The 13,693-nt window shown below is 46.6% G+C and overlaps 1 protein-coding gene across 2 annotated transcripts in view; it reads left to right on the top strand.

Moving 5' to 3' along the window:
- Nucleotides 1-13,693, top strand: part of AP2M1 (adaptor related protein complex 2 subunit mu 1) — a 33,503-nt gene that overhangs the window by 2,651 nt on the left and 17,159 nt on the right. For both annotated transcript variants that reach the window (XM_075570873.1, XM_075570872.1), the window contains exon 2: nt 4,321-4,441. In XM_075570873.1, the coding sequence (XP_075426988.1) occupies nt 4,368-4,441 (74 nt within the window). In that variant the 5' untranslated portion in view covers nt 4,321-4,367. The remainder of the gene's footprint in view (nt 1-4,320; nt 4,442-13,693) is intronic.

Here is a 13,693-nt window from a genome sequence, read left to right as displayed (position 1 = left end):
TTACCCTCTCAGGATTAACCAAGTATATCTGGACATTGTCTGGTTGCCAGTCACTGGAAAGAACAGAAAGGGGAGAGGAGAGTGGTTTTCTTTGGTTAGACAAATCTCCATATTTTGGAACATCAGGGGCAAAAATTCTGATATAACCCAGAAATGGGTATTGTGATTTACAATGTGCAGCTCCTGTGCTGAATTGGTTAAATATCAACCCTCTGTACTGTTTATTGCTTTTAAAGAAAATTAATGGGGTATTAATATATTTCTTTGTCAACAGATTTTCCCTTCCCCTTAAGCCACTGGCTTGAAGCCTAAATCTGTCTTTTTCTGTAGTCAGGTTTATTTATATGTTATTTTGTGATTTACATACATCTGAGCCTAGTAATAGTCTGTCATGCCTAACTTCTGATCTCTGTTGTTCCCTGAGGAGATGGTTTTGAGAGACTGCACAGGGGGTACCACTATCACTGTTTAAGTTCCAACCCAACACATTCTGGTACTTGTTCATCCTCCTAAAGAAGAGAATGTAAAGCTCATGGATACATTGGGACGTGGGATACACGGCCCCTGCAGGAACCCTGTACATGTAAATCACATGCAACATTAATATGCTATGTATGAGGGGTTTTGTTTCTAGCAGTGTAGAGGTTTTTATCCCGTTTGCACATAGACAATGTGCATATCAGACTTCTCATCTTCAGCAGGAAAGAGATAACAGCTGTGGTTGCCGGGCAGTCAGCTGGGAGATTGAATGGCTCTGAGGTATGAATAATTCCACTTCCTCTGTTTTCTGGCTTGTGCTTCACTCTGCTCAGATGGCAGTGAGGACAGGAAATGTTTTTGTAGGATACACACCCTTCTGCATTGGGAGCCATCGCAGGGTCATGGAATGTGTTGGCTTTCTGTTGGTGTAGGTGTAAAAAGCAGTATTCCTGGCGTGTGCGGCAGCTGTGGATCCGTTTGGGAATTGTGGTAGGCTAGCAAATGTTATGGCCTCATCACCTAAAATCACCGCACACAAGGGCAGGTCAATTCCAGGACCCTTTTTGTTTTTGACTGATAATGTGCAGTGAAATATTTCTTGGCCTATTGCACTTTGCGTGTGTGGGGGAGATTGAGAGATGCAGTTGCTGTCTGGCAAAATATCTCCCTATTGGAAGATTTCAGAGCAGTGAGTCAGCGTGCTGGGGGCGCCTGGTTACACAAGTCTTATTGAAAACGCTTTACAGATCACTGTGGACTTTACTTTGTCTGTTTGCTTTGTACGATGTTGTACTATAGTTGGATATACTATGAGAATTGTGCCTCTGCTTTGTCAAACGATGCTTAACATATTGATTAGAACTGCAGCTGAACAAGAAATAGAGAGCAGGATTACTGTTTAAACTGAACCATATCACCGAAAGTTGTACTGTGGCATCCAGTGAGCGGGCAGAGTGATTCCAAACATGGCAATTTCTAAGAAACACTCTTCCCATCCTGACTGTTTACAAATGACTGAAGTTTGCTTATTCCATCTGATCATCTATGTACAGAACTTCACCAACACGGTCACAGGAAGCAAAGCACACTTAAAATGAGTGATTTCATATTAAATATGCGCTTTCTGATTCATATGAGGAAATGCTTTCTATCTTCTGACTTACCAGTTAATCTCTACAACAATAATTAACATTCTTAAACCTTCCAAAAATAATTTGTGCAAAAGAGAGATTGTGTAAGCGTCTTGTTGATCAGACGGTCTTGTTTTATTTCACCCTGGCCTCGGTCTTCTCTTTCCCACAGTGCTGATTTCTTAGCCTTCCTACTGCCCGAGCAATGGCTGCTCCGCTCCTCCACACACACCTTTTTTATCTTGCAGAACAGGCCGGCAGCTGTGCTGCTGTACAGTGGTGATCTCTCTTACATCTGGTTGTATTGATAAAGCGGTTATTTCATCATTTTCCTCACGGACCGCTTAGAGAGGGATAGTGAGTGGCTAGTGAGATATTTAACCCTCTGTGCTGGTTTTGCAGAGCGTTTTTATTCCTTCCTTTGACATCCTGGTGATCGGCGTTGTACTTTAGTAGAACTGCTGGAATCCTTTTGTGCACATTGTGACCATGCATGTAGATGAAAGCTGCCCGTAGGATGGGTTTTAATAAGGCTGGTGGAGACTTTCATGTGCTATGTTCGCAGCTCTCTTCGCCAAATCTGATTTTTCTTTCATTTTACTGCCATGCCCCTCTGTTTTGCTCCATTAAGTGCAGGTATCTGCCACTAAAGGGGCTTGTGATTAAATATATATATTACCGGTACATATTTTCCCTTTCCTAATCCCTTCCAGTGCTGGATGGGGGAGGGGGGATTACTGTCCATTGCTCGAGTAGTTGCTTATTAATTATGTTCTATAGAGAAGCAAGATCTGTTTCAGAGCAGCTTAGCTGGTCAGATGGAGTACAAGGTGGAATAAATGTATACAGCAGGTTTGTAAACTAGATGTGCTCTGTGTGCAAACATTTGGTTTCTTATGGTGTCAGGTGAAGCCTATTTCTGAGAATGTGAGGGGGGGGGGGGGTGTTCTGAAGCAGATATTAGTGTGAATAATATTGTTTGCTTGGTGCAGAAATACCTCCGTTGTTCTGCAATGTATTGCTGACCCTCTGGGGTCGGTCACACTGACAGCATGTTTATACATATTACTACTGCCAACTGCATATGGAACTGTAAACTCATGGTATATACAACAACCCTTTCAACTGGCAGCTTGTAGAATAGCTGCTGCATATGTCTCTGGCTTTGAAAATGTTAGTTAATCTTCTCCAAGGGTCTGCAGATATATGTAACATGCATACAGCCTGTTCTTTATCAGGGTGCCATATTTTGTTGGATTCTATGAAGAACCAGGTCAGTTATCAGTCACCTTCCAGAGAGAGCAGGATATGTCCCCTGCAGAGCCCACTCTCATCCTTAGTGGGTTCAGCACATTCCTTACAATTCCTTCTCTGCTGATCCCGCCTCTTCCTTCCTCACATGGCATCCGGTGCAGGCTGTGAATGTCCCTGGAAATATACAGGTTGTTTCATGCATGCTGTATTTGCAGTGAGGAACTCGGGCCTGGCACTAATCTGTAACATGTGAGACAATGGGCAAGGAATTTTCACTCTGTGGCTAAATGCACTAAATTCATTCTTATTTATGATCTGTGTGTCACGGTTGTATCTTTCCTGTATTGTTACATGCGTAAGGGGCTTAAATGCTGCCTGCTGAGACATACAAAAGAAGTGAGATGTAAGCATCTTATTTATAAACAGGTGTCGTGGAATATGTATTTTATTTTTTTAATGAGCAGTAGATATCATTCTGAGAACCATTTTAATTTGATAATATTGATGACCCTCCGTTATCTCCGAACTGTGTATACATTGTGTGGCGTGTATTGGGAGTATCCTGCAGAACGTGCTGGTTTCCATCACAGCCTTAGCAGTTGTAAGATAAATTTTCAGATTGCCTCTGTAGCAGGGGATGGGAGAGAAGGCTGCAGTTAACTCGGGGGTAGGAAACTGCAGTCCTCAAGGGCCACCCACAGGTCAGGATCAGTCAAAGACTGCACCACCTGTGCTGAAGCAGGTATATCCTGGAAACCTGACTAGTGGGTGGCCGTTGAGGACTGGAGTTGCCCACCCCTGAGTTATCCCATGGCAGCCGTTGCTTTGCATGCCCCTTTGGCATGCAAGCAGTTCACCTCTGTATAGCAAGCCATGTTAAAGGAGAGCGGGAGTTTCACATCTGTGGCATGAGGTGTTTTGGACATCTGATAGTGGCCTGGGGTGCCCCTGTTCCCTCTCCCGCTCTGTGCAAGAATGTGTGCGGATTAGCTTGTGTTCTATTTGGCCTTTGTAGGGATATTTGTTTCCTACATTTCATGCCCTCACATTTCTCTGCTTGTGACAGTCTGCAGGGCACAGCAATAAAGAGGGTAAATTATTAATAAACCCGTGATCTTGTCCTAAACAAATTGCCACCTTTTTAATCTTTTGTGCAAGTCTTCCATTTCTTTTTAGTCCTATTTTAACATACCAGGTTTGGCAGTGTTTGCAGTAAATAGTTATCTTGTTTGAAAATACACCTTGTTTTCAGCATGTGCAGTGACTTGCGCTCTGTGCCCGTGTTTCCATGCAGTGCAAGTTGCAAAATGTACGCGCTCCTGAAACATTAAACAAAGTTATCTGCCTTTTCTCCTGAGCGCGGTGAGATTTATGTTTAAAGATGTAACGAGCAGATGTTTATTGAACCATCACGAGATGCTGTGTAGGTAACACGGCTTTTTTTCTTCTCTCACAGGTTTGGTTTAAGAACGATGGGAAGGGAAAACTGAGACCGATTCCACCATGATCGGGGGACTATTCATCTATAATCACAAGGGGGAGGTCCTTATCTCCCGGGTGTACAGAGATGACATTGGGTGAGTAACATAGTTTGCCCTGTTGCCTGTATCACAGACCTCTGTTCTCCTATTACTGCCCGATGGAGAGGTGAGCCGCGGCCTTGCACGCTCCTGCAGCATGCGTGGGACTCCTGGCATGTGATGTGTGCTTCACTCCTGGATCAACTCTGCGGAGCCACTAAGCATTCACACATGGCTGACGCCACTGCATGACAGGGAAGGGGTGACACTGTCAGTCACAATGGGGGAAGTCTCAATGCCTGAGCTAATCATGGGCAGGTGTTATTTTTCTATGGTATGTGGTTGCTGCTTTTAGCTCTGCACTGAGACGTTTGATTTCTGTATTGCTGTGTTTTGGAGGTACCCTCAAACTATAAAAGATAATATGCACAGGAGCTACAGTAAAGCCAGTATAGGTCACACCCTATAGAGATGGAGAGAGGCTGCTTCAGTCTGCTTCAGTCTGCCAAATCAGCTGCATATTGATCTCTGTATATTCCATATTTATTATGCAGTGTGTAGATTCAGTGTGTCCTGTTAGGGCTGTTATATAGTGTGTACGGCTGTACGGCTGTGCCTGTGCGAAGGCACGTGCCACACACGTTTTGTGTGTGTTCAAATAAATAAATCCTTTAATATTTTTTTTTAATAACATTACACCACGCACACACACACAGCGGCAGTAGCAGCACGATTTCTTTCTTTTTTCATCTTTCCCCCCCCCTCCCCCCCCCCCCCCCCCCATGTCGGCTGGTTCCACTCTCCCTGCCGCGCGCTCTGCGCCATTATAGAAAGGCTGACTAAAATCAGCCAACTATAAATGCCGCACAGCAAGCACAGACACTATAGAACGGGCCTTAGGCTGAGGACCCGCTGCGGGCAGGCGGCCGCGTGCGCGCTGGCCACCAGCCCCTTACAGCCAGTAGGCAGTGCAGGCGCGCTGACTGAGGCAGCAGGGCCTCGGCCTTAGTGTTATGTTTACATCATGGTGACGCGTTACCTTTTTCTCTGCCGCCCTTACATGGCCGTGCATACCAAGGGTTAATTACCACTTTCCCCCATATAGGACTGATCCCCAGTTTTCTTCAGCTCCCCCCCCTTAGCACCTGCTCCCCCCCCTTAGCACCCGCTCCCCCCCCCCCCCCCTTTGCACCCGCTCCCCCACTGCTTCAGTAGCCTTTTGTGGTCCTCCTGGAGTGGGACAACATGGGTGCTCTGAACTCGTTGTTTTTGTTGACTGCAATTGGGGGGGCTCTTGATGCTAACACGAGTCCTCCTCTGGGAGTGCCGGCCCCAATTGTTAGCAGTGCAAGGCATATTGTAATGCCCCCTTCTGGGTATTGGGCTCGGCATCTACCGCACCATCAGGCTCCCGGAAGACGAGGAGTGCGACGATGGTGGGCGGCATTCTCTGCTATTCAGTGTCCGTACATAACCAGAATTTACTGAGTTTCACGCCGTTTGGTTCTGAAGAACCTGGACTCCTTAAATATAGGTTTGTTTTCAGAGTTTGTGTGTTAATGTACTTGGAGAAAAGAACCCCAAGTAAAGCACTCTTGCACTAAGTTGAGATGATTGTTAGATTAAAAATATGATTTTATTAGAAACATAGTGAAAAAATGGGATATAAAATAGGATTAAACAATTGACAATACGCTGATATCCCTTGGGGACAGGATGATCCCTGGGTTGGTAGGTATTGTTAGTGTTGCTTGAAAACACAAGCCCCAAGTATCCTTAATCCAGGAAGCCTTGGGGAAAGCTTGTATGAGGGATTTAATGCAACCCTTATATGTTGTGCCAGGTATACTAGTTGTGCAATTGGTGCATTAGTGTTGAGATGACACTGCATGTGGCTGATTGATATATACAGCCTAGTATTAGCAGTGAAGTGTAATATCAATCTTGATACGATAGTGCACCTGTGTTATCTAAGGGGTTAAGTGATCAGTTTGACAAAACTGCCCTATAGAGTAACGCCAAATAGCAGATTTAGGTCTGGTAAGTAGATCCTAATGCTAAGGCTACATAAAGCAAGAGGGGTTAGGGGGGTTGGGGGGAGGAAAAGTACAAAAATATATAAACAGATTTTGGCGAGAAATACAGAGGTAAAACCTTTTCGGGAAAGGGGGTAGGGGTGGGCACCATCAAAAAGGAAGAGAAGGGAAAAAACAACCCAGTCACAGATCCATATACAGTATCATAATATTTAGCAAGATTATAACTTAGAGTGAGGTGTCTGTATAGGATATCTTCTGAGTCTGCTATGGGGGTACACTTTAAAGGGTCCAGGTTGTGGAAAACAAGGAGTACAGATTTTGTTAAGGAGTACAGATACGTTCTAGTGTAGTGGAGGTAAAATGGAAGATTTAGAATTATTTTAATTCGGAGCAACGATTATAGCTTAATTAGACCTTTTCACATCAATGTAAAGTCCATCTAGGAAGCTTGGGTCGGCTAGGGGGCTTAAATAGATTTAAAATTTAAAGGGAATACCTGCCCCATGCTCCATAACATCCGGCTTTACCGTTTACCCCCTTTTAGATCGGTACTACACAAACTTGAATAAGAGTTCCAAAAATGACCTTATGAGAGAGGCCCACCACGTCCAACATTTATAGGACCAATTTTTAGACTGCGTATGTCTGAAATTGTAATCCGCTGCTGGCTATTCTGGGCTAGGGGGTATGGGAGGGATGGAGAAAGTAACTAAAAGGGGGGGGGGGGGGGGGAAATGAGGATAAAAAGAGTGCGCATGGACGTGTCTCCGGGGAGACGGTCCTGATGCTCACCTGCCCTTGGGTATAAAATCTTGGGATGGGGGATAATAGAAAAAAAAAACAATCTGGTTAAAAGTTTTTTTAATGGGAAAAGAATGTGAAACATCAGATCAAAAACATGTCAAAAGCATTTTCTCCGATTTTATCCATTCTCATCAGAAGATTGCAATTTCCTATTTTTCTTCAAACATGGGCTGCCGGAATTACCTCAGAAAAATAGGTGTTCAGGTTAATCCAAAAGAACTATGCTGTCAATTTCCACTGCTTTCCACCACAAAGGTTGTGTGTGTTTTTTTTTTTTTGTTTGTTTTTTCTATAATTCCACGGAACTAAGAATTGATATTTCATCACGTCATCCCCCAGGGTCTTCAGTCTGCAAGAACCATGGTTCCGGTTTCAAAAGAAGCATCTCCCTCAGGAGTTGGTCCAAATCTATTTGTAGTTCCAAAGACTTCAGGAGATTTTAGATCTGAAGTTCATAACTTTTTATTATTCAGCAAAATCCAATCGGTGAAGTCAGTCAACATTCTAGAAAAAGGAGACTTCATGGCAGCTATAGATTTAAAAGATGCATATTTGCATGTCCCGATATTCAAGCCTCATCCAATGTTTCTCGTGTTTAAAATCCAGACTCCAGAAAAGATCCAGCACTTTCAATTTATAACGTTTTTTCCTTTTGGTCTGATCTTATTAATCAGAGTTTTTCCCATTACCTTGGTGGTCATTGTGGCAGCCCTGAGACAGGAAAGAATCAATTGTTTAATACTTGGGTGATTTGGCTGGTAGTAGAAAGATCACCAGACAAGTTGAGGCAACACCTGTCCTGGGTGAATTGTTGTCTTGAGCAACGAGATTGATTGTGAATGGGTCAAAAAGTAAATGAATTTCATCCCAACAGATACCCTTATTGAGTCGGGTATTTCATACCATCAGGTAGGTGAGGCTCCCGTTGGGGGAAAGGACAAATGCTGGCACAGCAGCAGGAAAAACATTGCGTGTTTAGCAGAGAATTTATATGAAAATTGTAGGTCTGTCATCAACAACAAAAGCTATCCCTTGGCAGTGTTTCATATGAAGGATCTACAGAGAATATTTTTGTCCATATGGGGACACAGATCCTGGATCACCTAGTCAGGTTGTTACAGAACACAGACAAGTCTGAGATGTCGGCAGCAGATATACCCTTTAGGCAAGGGAATTATTGTCCTATCCAGTGGCGAAATACCACCGCTGCCAGCCTCAGACTGTGTGGCCTAAAACACAAATATATGCAAGGAACATGGTGTACGCAAGAAGGAAATCTCCCCAGTGACATTTTGGAAGCAAGAGCTTTGGGGGTCTTTCCAGGAATATTGAACTTGGATAAACGGCAAAGATCTAAATCAGACAATGCAGTGGCGTAGGCTTAAATAAGGCGTGAAGGGGCAGGCAACAACTGTTTATGGAGAGAAGCAGAATGGATTTTATCATAGGTAAAAGTTCATTTATTGAGCATAAGTGCAATTCACTTTCCAGGAGACGGGAATGTGAAAGCAGATTATCTCAACCAGCAGGAAATCCCCGAGGAGGGCGACCGTTAAATCGGGATGTTTTCCAGCAGATAAAAGCAAGATGGAGTAACCCTCAGATGGCTTCAATGACAGCCAGAGAAAATCTGATCGTGAAGCCCTTCCGTCCAGACGAGATCACCCTCTCTATCTTGATGCAGAGATGCCTCCATGGATACTGCCCGATTCTGGGTCAGTTAACCTGGACAGGACTATTATAAAGAGAAGGAATCTTGGAACCAGTGAGGAACTTTATCAAAAGCAATAAAACAAAACGACACATATAAAGTATACTTCAGGGTATGGAAGGTGTTCCAATCTTGGTGTACACCAAAAGGGTTGTCAACAAGGAAGGTAGGTAGCCTGCAGGTATTGGATTTCTTGCAGGAAAGCAAGAAGAAATGTTTAAAATCAAAATCTATAAAAGTTCAGCCGTCGGTCTTGAGTGTTGTAAGAGGGGAGTATATAGCAGCACATCCTTGGTGGGCGGGGGGGAATAGATATGCATGCACGCGCACAACGTATTTTTCGTGGCAATAACTGCAGCCCAGCAGGTAAACTAGTTGCAAGCCATGTCTCATAATCGACCATATCTGGTTATTCACAAAAATAAAATTGTTTTAAGAACACCCCCGTAATTCCCATCTAAAATTGGACATTTTTACTTCAGTTAGATTTTAGCCTCTTCCTGCCCAAATCCTAGGAACAATTAAAGAAAGAAAAAAGCCAGTCGCGCAGCTTCGATGGGGAGAGATTTTATATAATCATATTTGGGAAGGTCGGCAGCGGTTTTTTTTTTGTTTTGTTTTTTTTTCTTTCCCATCTTCAAATTTTTATTGCATTTTTCCATATCAAATAAAACATTTCATATTCAGAAATTTCAAACGTGGAATAAAAATATTCTTATCAAAATTGTAACATGTTATCTGTTTGTAAACAAACAAAAAATAAAAGACACAACAAAACAAAAAAAAAGAGGTGTGGGGAGGGGGGATAACAGGTGTGAGATCTCTGCTTTTGTTATTTTACTATTACTCCTTTGTGGATGACTAACGTCCTTATTATTTTTCTATTTCTATATTTCTTATTTCACCCTTGAAGGCCTGGCTAGTCTAATTAAAAGGTGACCTATAGCTCATTCTTACTCATATTCTTACCCATATTTCAAACGAGAACGCATTTATCTCCATCATTGCCAGATTGTGGTTCTCTCTACTCCTGGGATGCCTGTCTGGGCCAACCACGACGTCCAGACTTTTATAAATTTGGCGCCAGTGTCATTAACTAAACGCGTTTATTTTTCCATCTGGCAAACATACCACATTCTATTCCTGATCTGGGGGATATTTGGAATATCTGCTTGTTTCCACAGTGCCGCGATCTCGCACCTCGTGGCTGTTGCTAAACGCATAATCAGTTTATTACCTGTTTTGGAAAGGCCCGGCCAAGGTCTGTTGAAAAGGAACAGCCATGGAAGGTCGGCAGCATGTATCGGTTTGTATGACCTTTTTGTGTTCTTTATGTGGGTGCAAGTAGAGGAAAAAAAGACTGTGGAATCCACAAGATGGGTTTCATCAGGTCCAGTCTCAGTACCTTTATTAGCCGGGTCCTCTCATGGCAGGAAAGTTCTGGGAATTGTGGTGGACAGTAGTTGATCTTTTCTTTCCGTCTCTTCCCTCCCTTGTGTTGCTTGCTTTGGCATGTCCCATGGTTTGCGCTGCTGTTTAAGGGCGTCGAGGGAAGGAGTATTATGACGGACGTTCCAAGATTGTCTCTTCCTTTAGCCCAAATATGGCAGTGCAGGGTTTTTGTTTTTGTTTGTGTTTTTTTTCTTGTGAGTTTAAAAATGTAAGATTATTTTGACAATACACTACTTACTGTACACAGGGATAGAGTGGGTATTCATTAAGGGAGCGGGCCGCTTCTACACGGGAGCAAGTGCTAATTAACCCCTGGTATGCACTGCTGTGTTGCGGGCTGAAGGGAGGATTACAGCAAGTCGAATTCCCCCTATACATGGCATGTTTTATTCTGCTAACAGCCCCCTGGTAGTAGGGAAGGGATAGGTGTATCCAACGCCCCCTGTGATCAGGCCTGTTACTGGAGGGGGTTGTAATGAGCATAGATCAACGACACGGGAGTGAGGAGAGATTAGTGTGCACTTTGCCACTTTGTGACCTTTTGTGTGTCTCCTGTTATAATTTCCCCCATCCTGCCTTCTGTCCTGCGTGCTTCTCCCATCACTGAAGGGGCTATACAAAGGGTTTACTGCCGTTCTGGCACTGACATACAGTAATTCACACAGTCTTGCATCAAGTCACCTGAGGAAAGCTAAAAGAATGTAAGGTCGGAGGGGTCTGAGTATGGAGTGTCTGGCTATGAAGGCAGGAAGTGTCTGCTACAAGTGCTCATCTGTGTGTCTGTTTGCTCCTGATTAATATCTATGTAGATGTATACATACACACATACGTATATAAAATCACATATATATTGTTATCTTATACTATATTAGTGAAAGCACTGTATGTTTGCCTGCCTGCCTGCATGCCTGCATGCATGCCTGCCTGCTGGATGTCCGGTGTCCCTAGCGGCAATCTCATTGGTCCCTTGGCCCGCCCGCCCCCGCACACCTCTCATTGGCCTCACACACTCACACCACCCCCTTGGCCCGCCCCCCACACCTCTCATTGGCCTGAGGCGGAGTGACGGGCCAAAGGTCCAAAAAAATAAATAAAACACACACACACACACACACACTCACACACACACACACACACACACACACACACACACACACACACACACACACACTCACACACTCACACACTCACACACTCACACACTCACACACTCACACACTCACACACTCTCCCCTCTCCAAATCACCTTTTCCCCCTCCCCAGCGGCATCACCTCTTCCCCCTCCCCAGCGGCATCACCTCTTCCCCCTCCCCAGCGGCATCACCTCTTCCCCCTCCCCAGCGGCATCACCTCTTCCCCCTCCCCAGCGGCATCACCTCTTCCCCCTCCCCAGCGGCATCACCTCTTCCCCCTCCCCAGCGGCATCACCTCTTCCCCCTCCCCAGCGGCATCACCTCTTCCCCCTCCCCAGCGGCATCACCTCTTCCCCCTCCCCAGCGGCATCACCTCTCCCCGCTCCAAATCACCTCTCCCCGCTCCAAATCACCTCTCCCCGCTCCAAATCACCCCTCCCCGCTCCAAATCACCTAGCTTCCCGCAGCTGCCACGCGGCGCGTAAGATGGCGGACCCCCTTCCTCCCTCGCGGCGCCGAGTCAGACGGTGGCGGCGCCCGGAAGTACAGGTAGGTGTCGCTCCCCACCTCCGGCGCCAAACGGAACTGAGAAAGGGCGCATCAACTGAGGTGTGTGTGTGTGTGTGTGTGTGTGTGTGTGTGTCACTGTCCACTGCCCCCCCCTCCTATCCACTGCCCCCCCCCCCTCCTGTCCACTGCCCCCCCCCTCCTGTCCACTGCCCCCCCCCTCCTGTCCACTGCCCCCCCTCCTGTCCACTGCCCCCCCCTCCTGTCCACTGCCCCCCCCTCCTGTCCACTGCCCCCCCCTCCTGTCCACTGCCCCCCCCCCTCCTGTCCACTGCCCCCCCCCTCCTGTCCACTGCCCCCCCCCTCCTGTCCACTGCCCCCCCCCCTCCTGTCCACTGCCCCCCCCCCTCCTGTCCACTGCCCCCCCCCCTCCTGTCCACTGCCTCCCCCCTCCTGTCCACTGCAGGAAATGCAGGGGGAGGAATCCATGCCTTTGAGGCGCCCCCCCCTCCCTTTGACGCCCCCCCCCTCCCTTTGACGCCCCCCCCTCCCTTTGACGCCCCCCCCCCTCCCTTTGACGCCCCCCCCCCCTCCCTTTGACGCCCCCCCCTCCCTTTGACGCCCCCCCCCCCTCCCTTTGACGCCCCCCCCCTCCCTTTGACGCCCCCCCCTCCCTTTGACGCCCCCCCCCCCTCCCTTTGACGCCCCCCCCCTCCCTTTGACGCCCCCCCCCCCCTCCCTTTGACGCCCCCCCCCCCTCCCTTTGACGCCCCCCCCCCTCCCTTTGACGCCCCCCCCTCTCCCTTTGACGCCCCCCCCCTGCCTTTGACGCCCCCCCCTGCCTTTGACGCCCCGCGCGCACACACTGACTGACTGCCGCACGCACACACTGACTGACGCGCACACAAAGCCTGACTGACGCACGCACACACTGACTGAGGCACACACTGACTGTGTGTGCGTCAGTCAGTCTGTGTGTGTTTGTGTTTCTGCCTCAGACTCACTGACGCGCGAGCAAACACACAGTGACTGACGCACACACGCTACATGAAGCTGTAAAGGAGGGAGGGAGGGGGGGGACTGGATTGATGTGAATGGGGGACAAACAGAGAGAGGGGGGAGGAGAGAGAGGAACGGGAACATTACATCCCGGGCAACGCCGGGTCTCTCAGCTAGTAGTATATACATATATCGTCCGCATCATGTTGTGCGTTAGTTATTTATATTGTTGCTCATGTTTTGAGATTTTGTGAATACTCCAGCCATCGTATTGATCCAGCATGACAACTGAAATGTTGTGGCTCCAGTCCGGCTGGTATAAATGTTTGCTGTGAAGTTCGCCAGCGGTTGTGTTGTAGAAAACTTTGTTGTATAACAAAGGCACCAAAAACATAGATTGTAAGCTCCACGGGGCAGGGACCTGTGCCTGCAAAATGTCGCTGTAAAGCGCTACGTAAAACTAGCAGCGCTATACAAGAACATGCTATTATTATTATTATTATTATTTGTATACCATCATTTCAGGGCTTTGAGTGGCTCCTGCTGGTTTCCTCTGAGCGGAGTGATCGTCCTATATTTTGCATGTACCCTGATATTGTCCATGCTGCCCTTCTGCGCTTGGCTTTTGGCACAGAATTAAAAAGCTATATAGCATTTAAAGGCG

This window comes from Ascaphus truei, chromosome 14 (assembly GCF_040206685.1).
Source record: "Ascaphus truei isolate aAscTru1 chromosome 14, aAscTru1.hap1, whole genome shotgun sequence".
Lineage (NCBI taxonomy): Eukaryota > Metazoa > Chordata > Amphibia > Anura > Ascaphidae > Ascaphus > Ascaphus truei.
The sequence above is the reverse complement of the archived record's forward strand: the minus strand, read 5'-3'. Positions and strand labels throughout refer to the sequence as shown.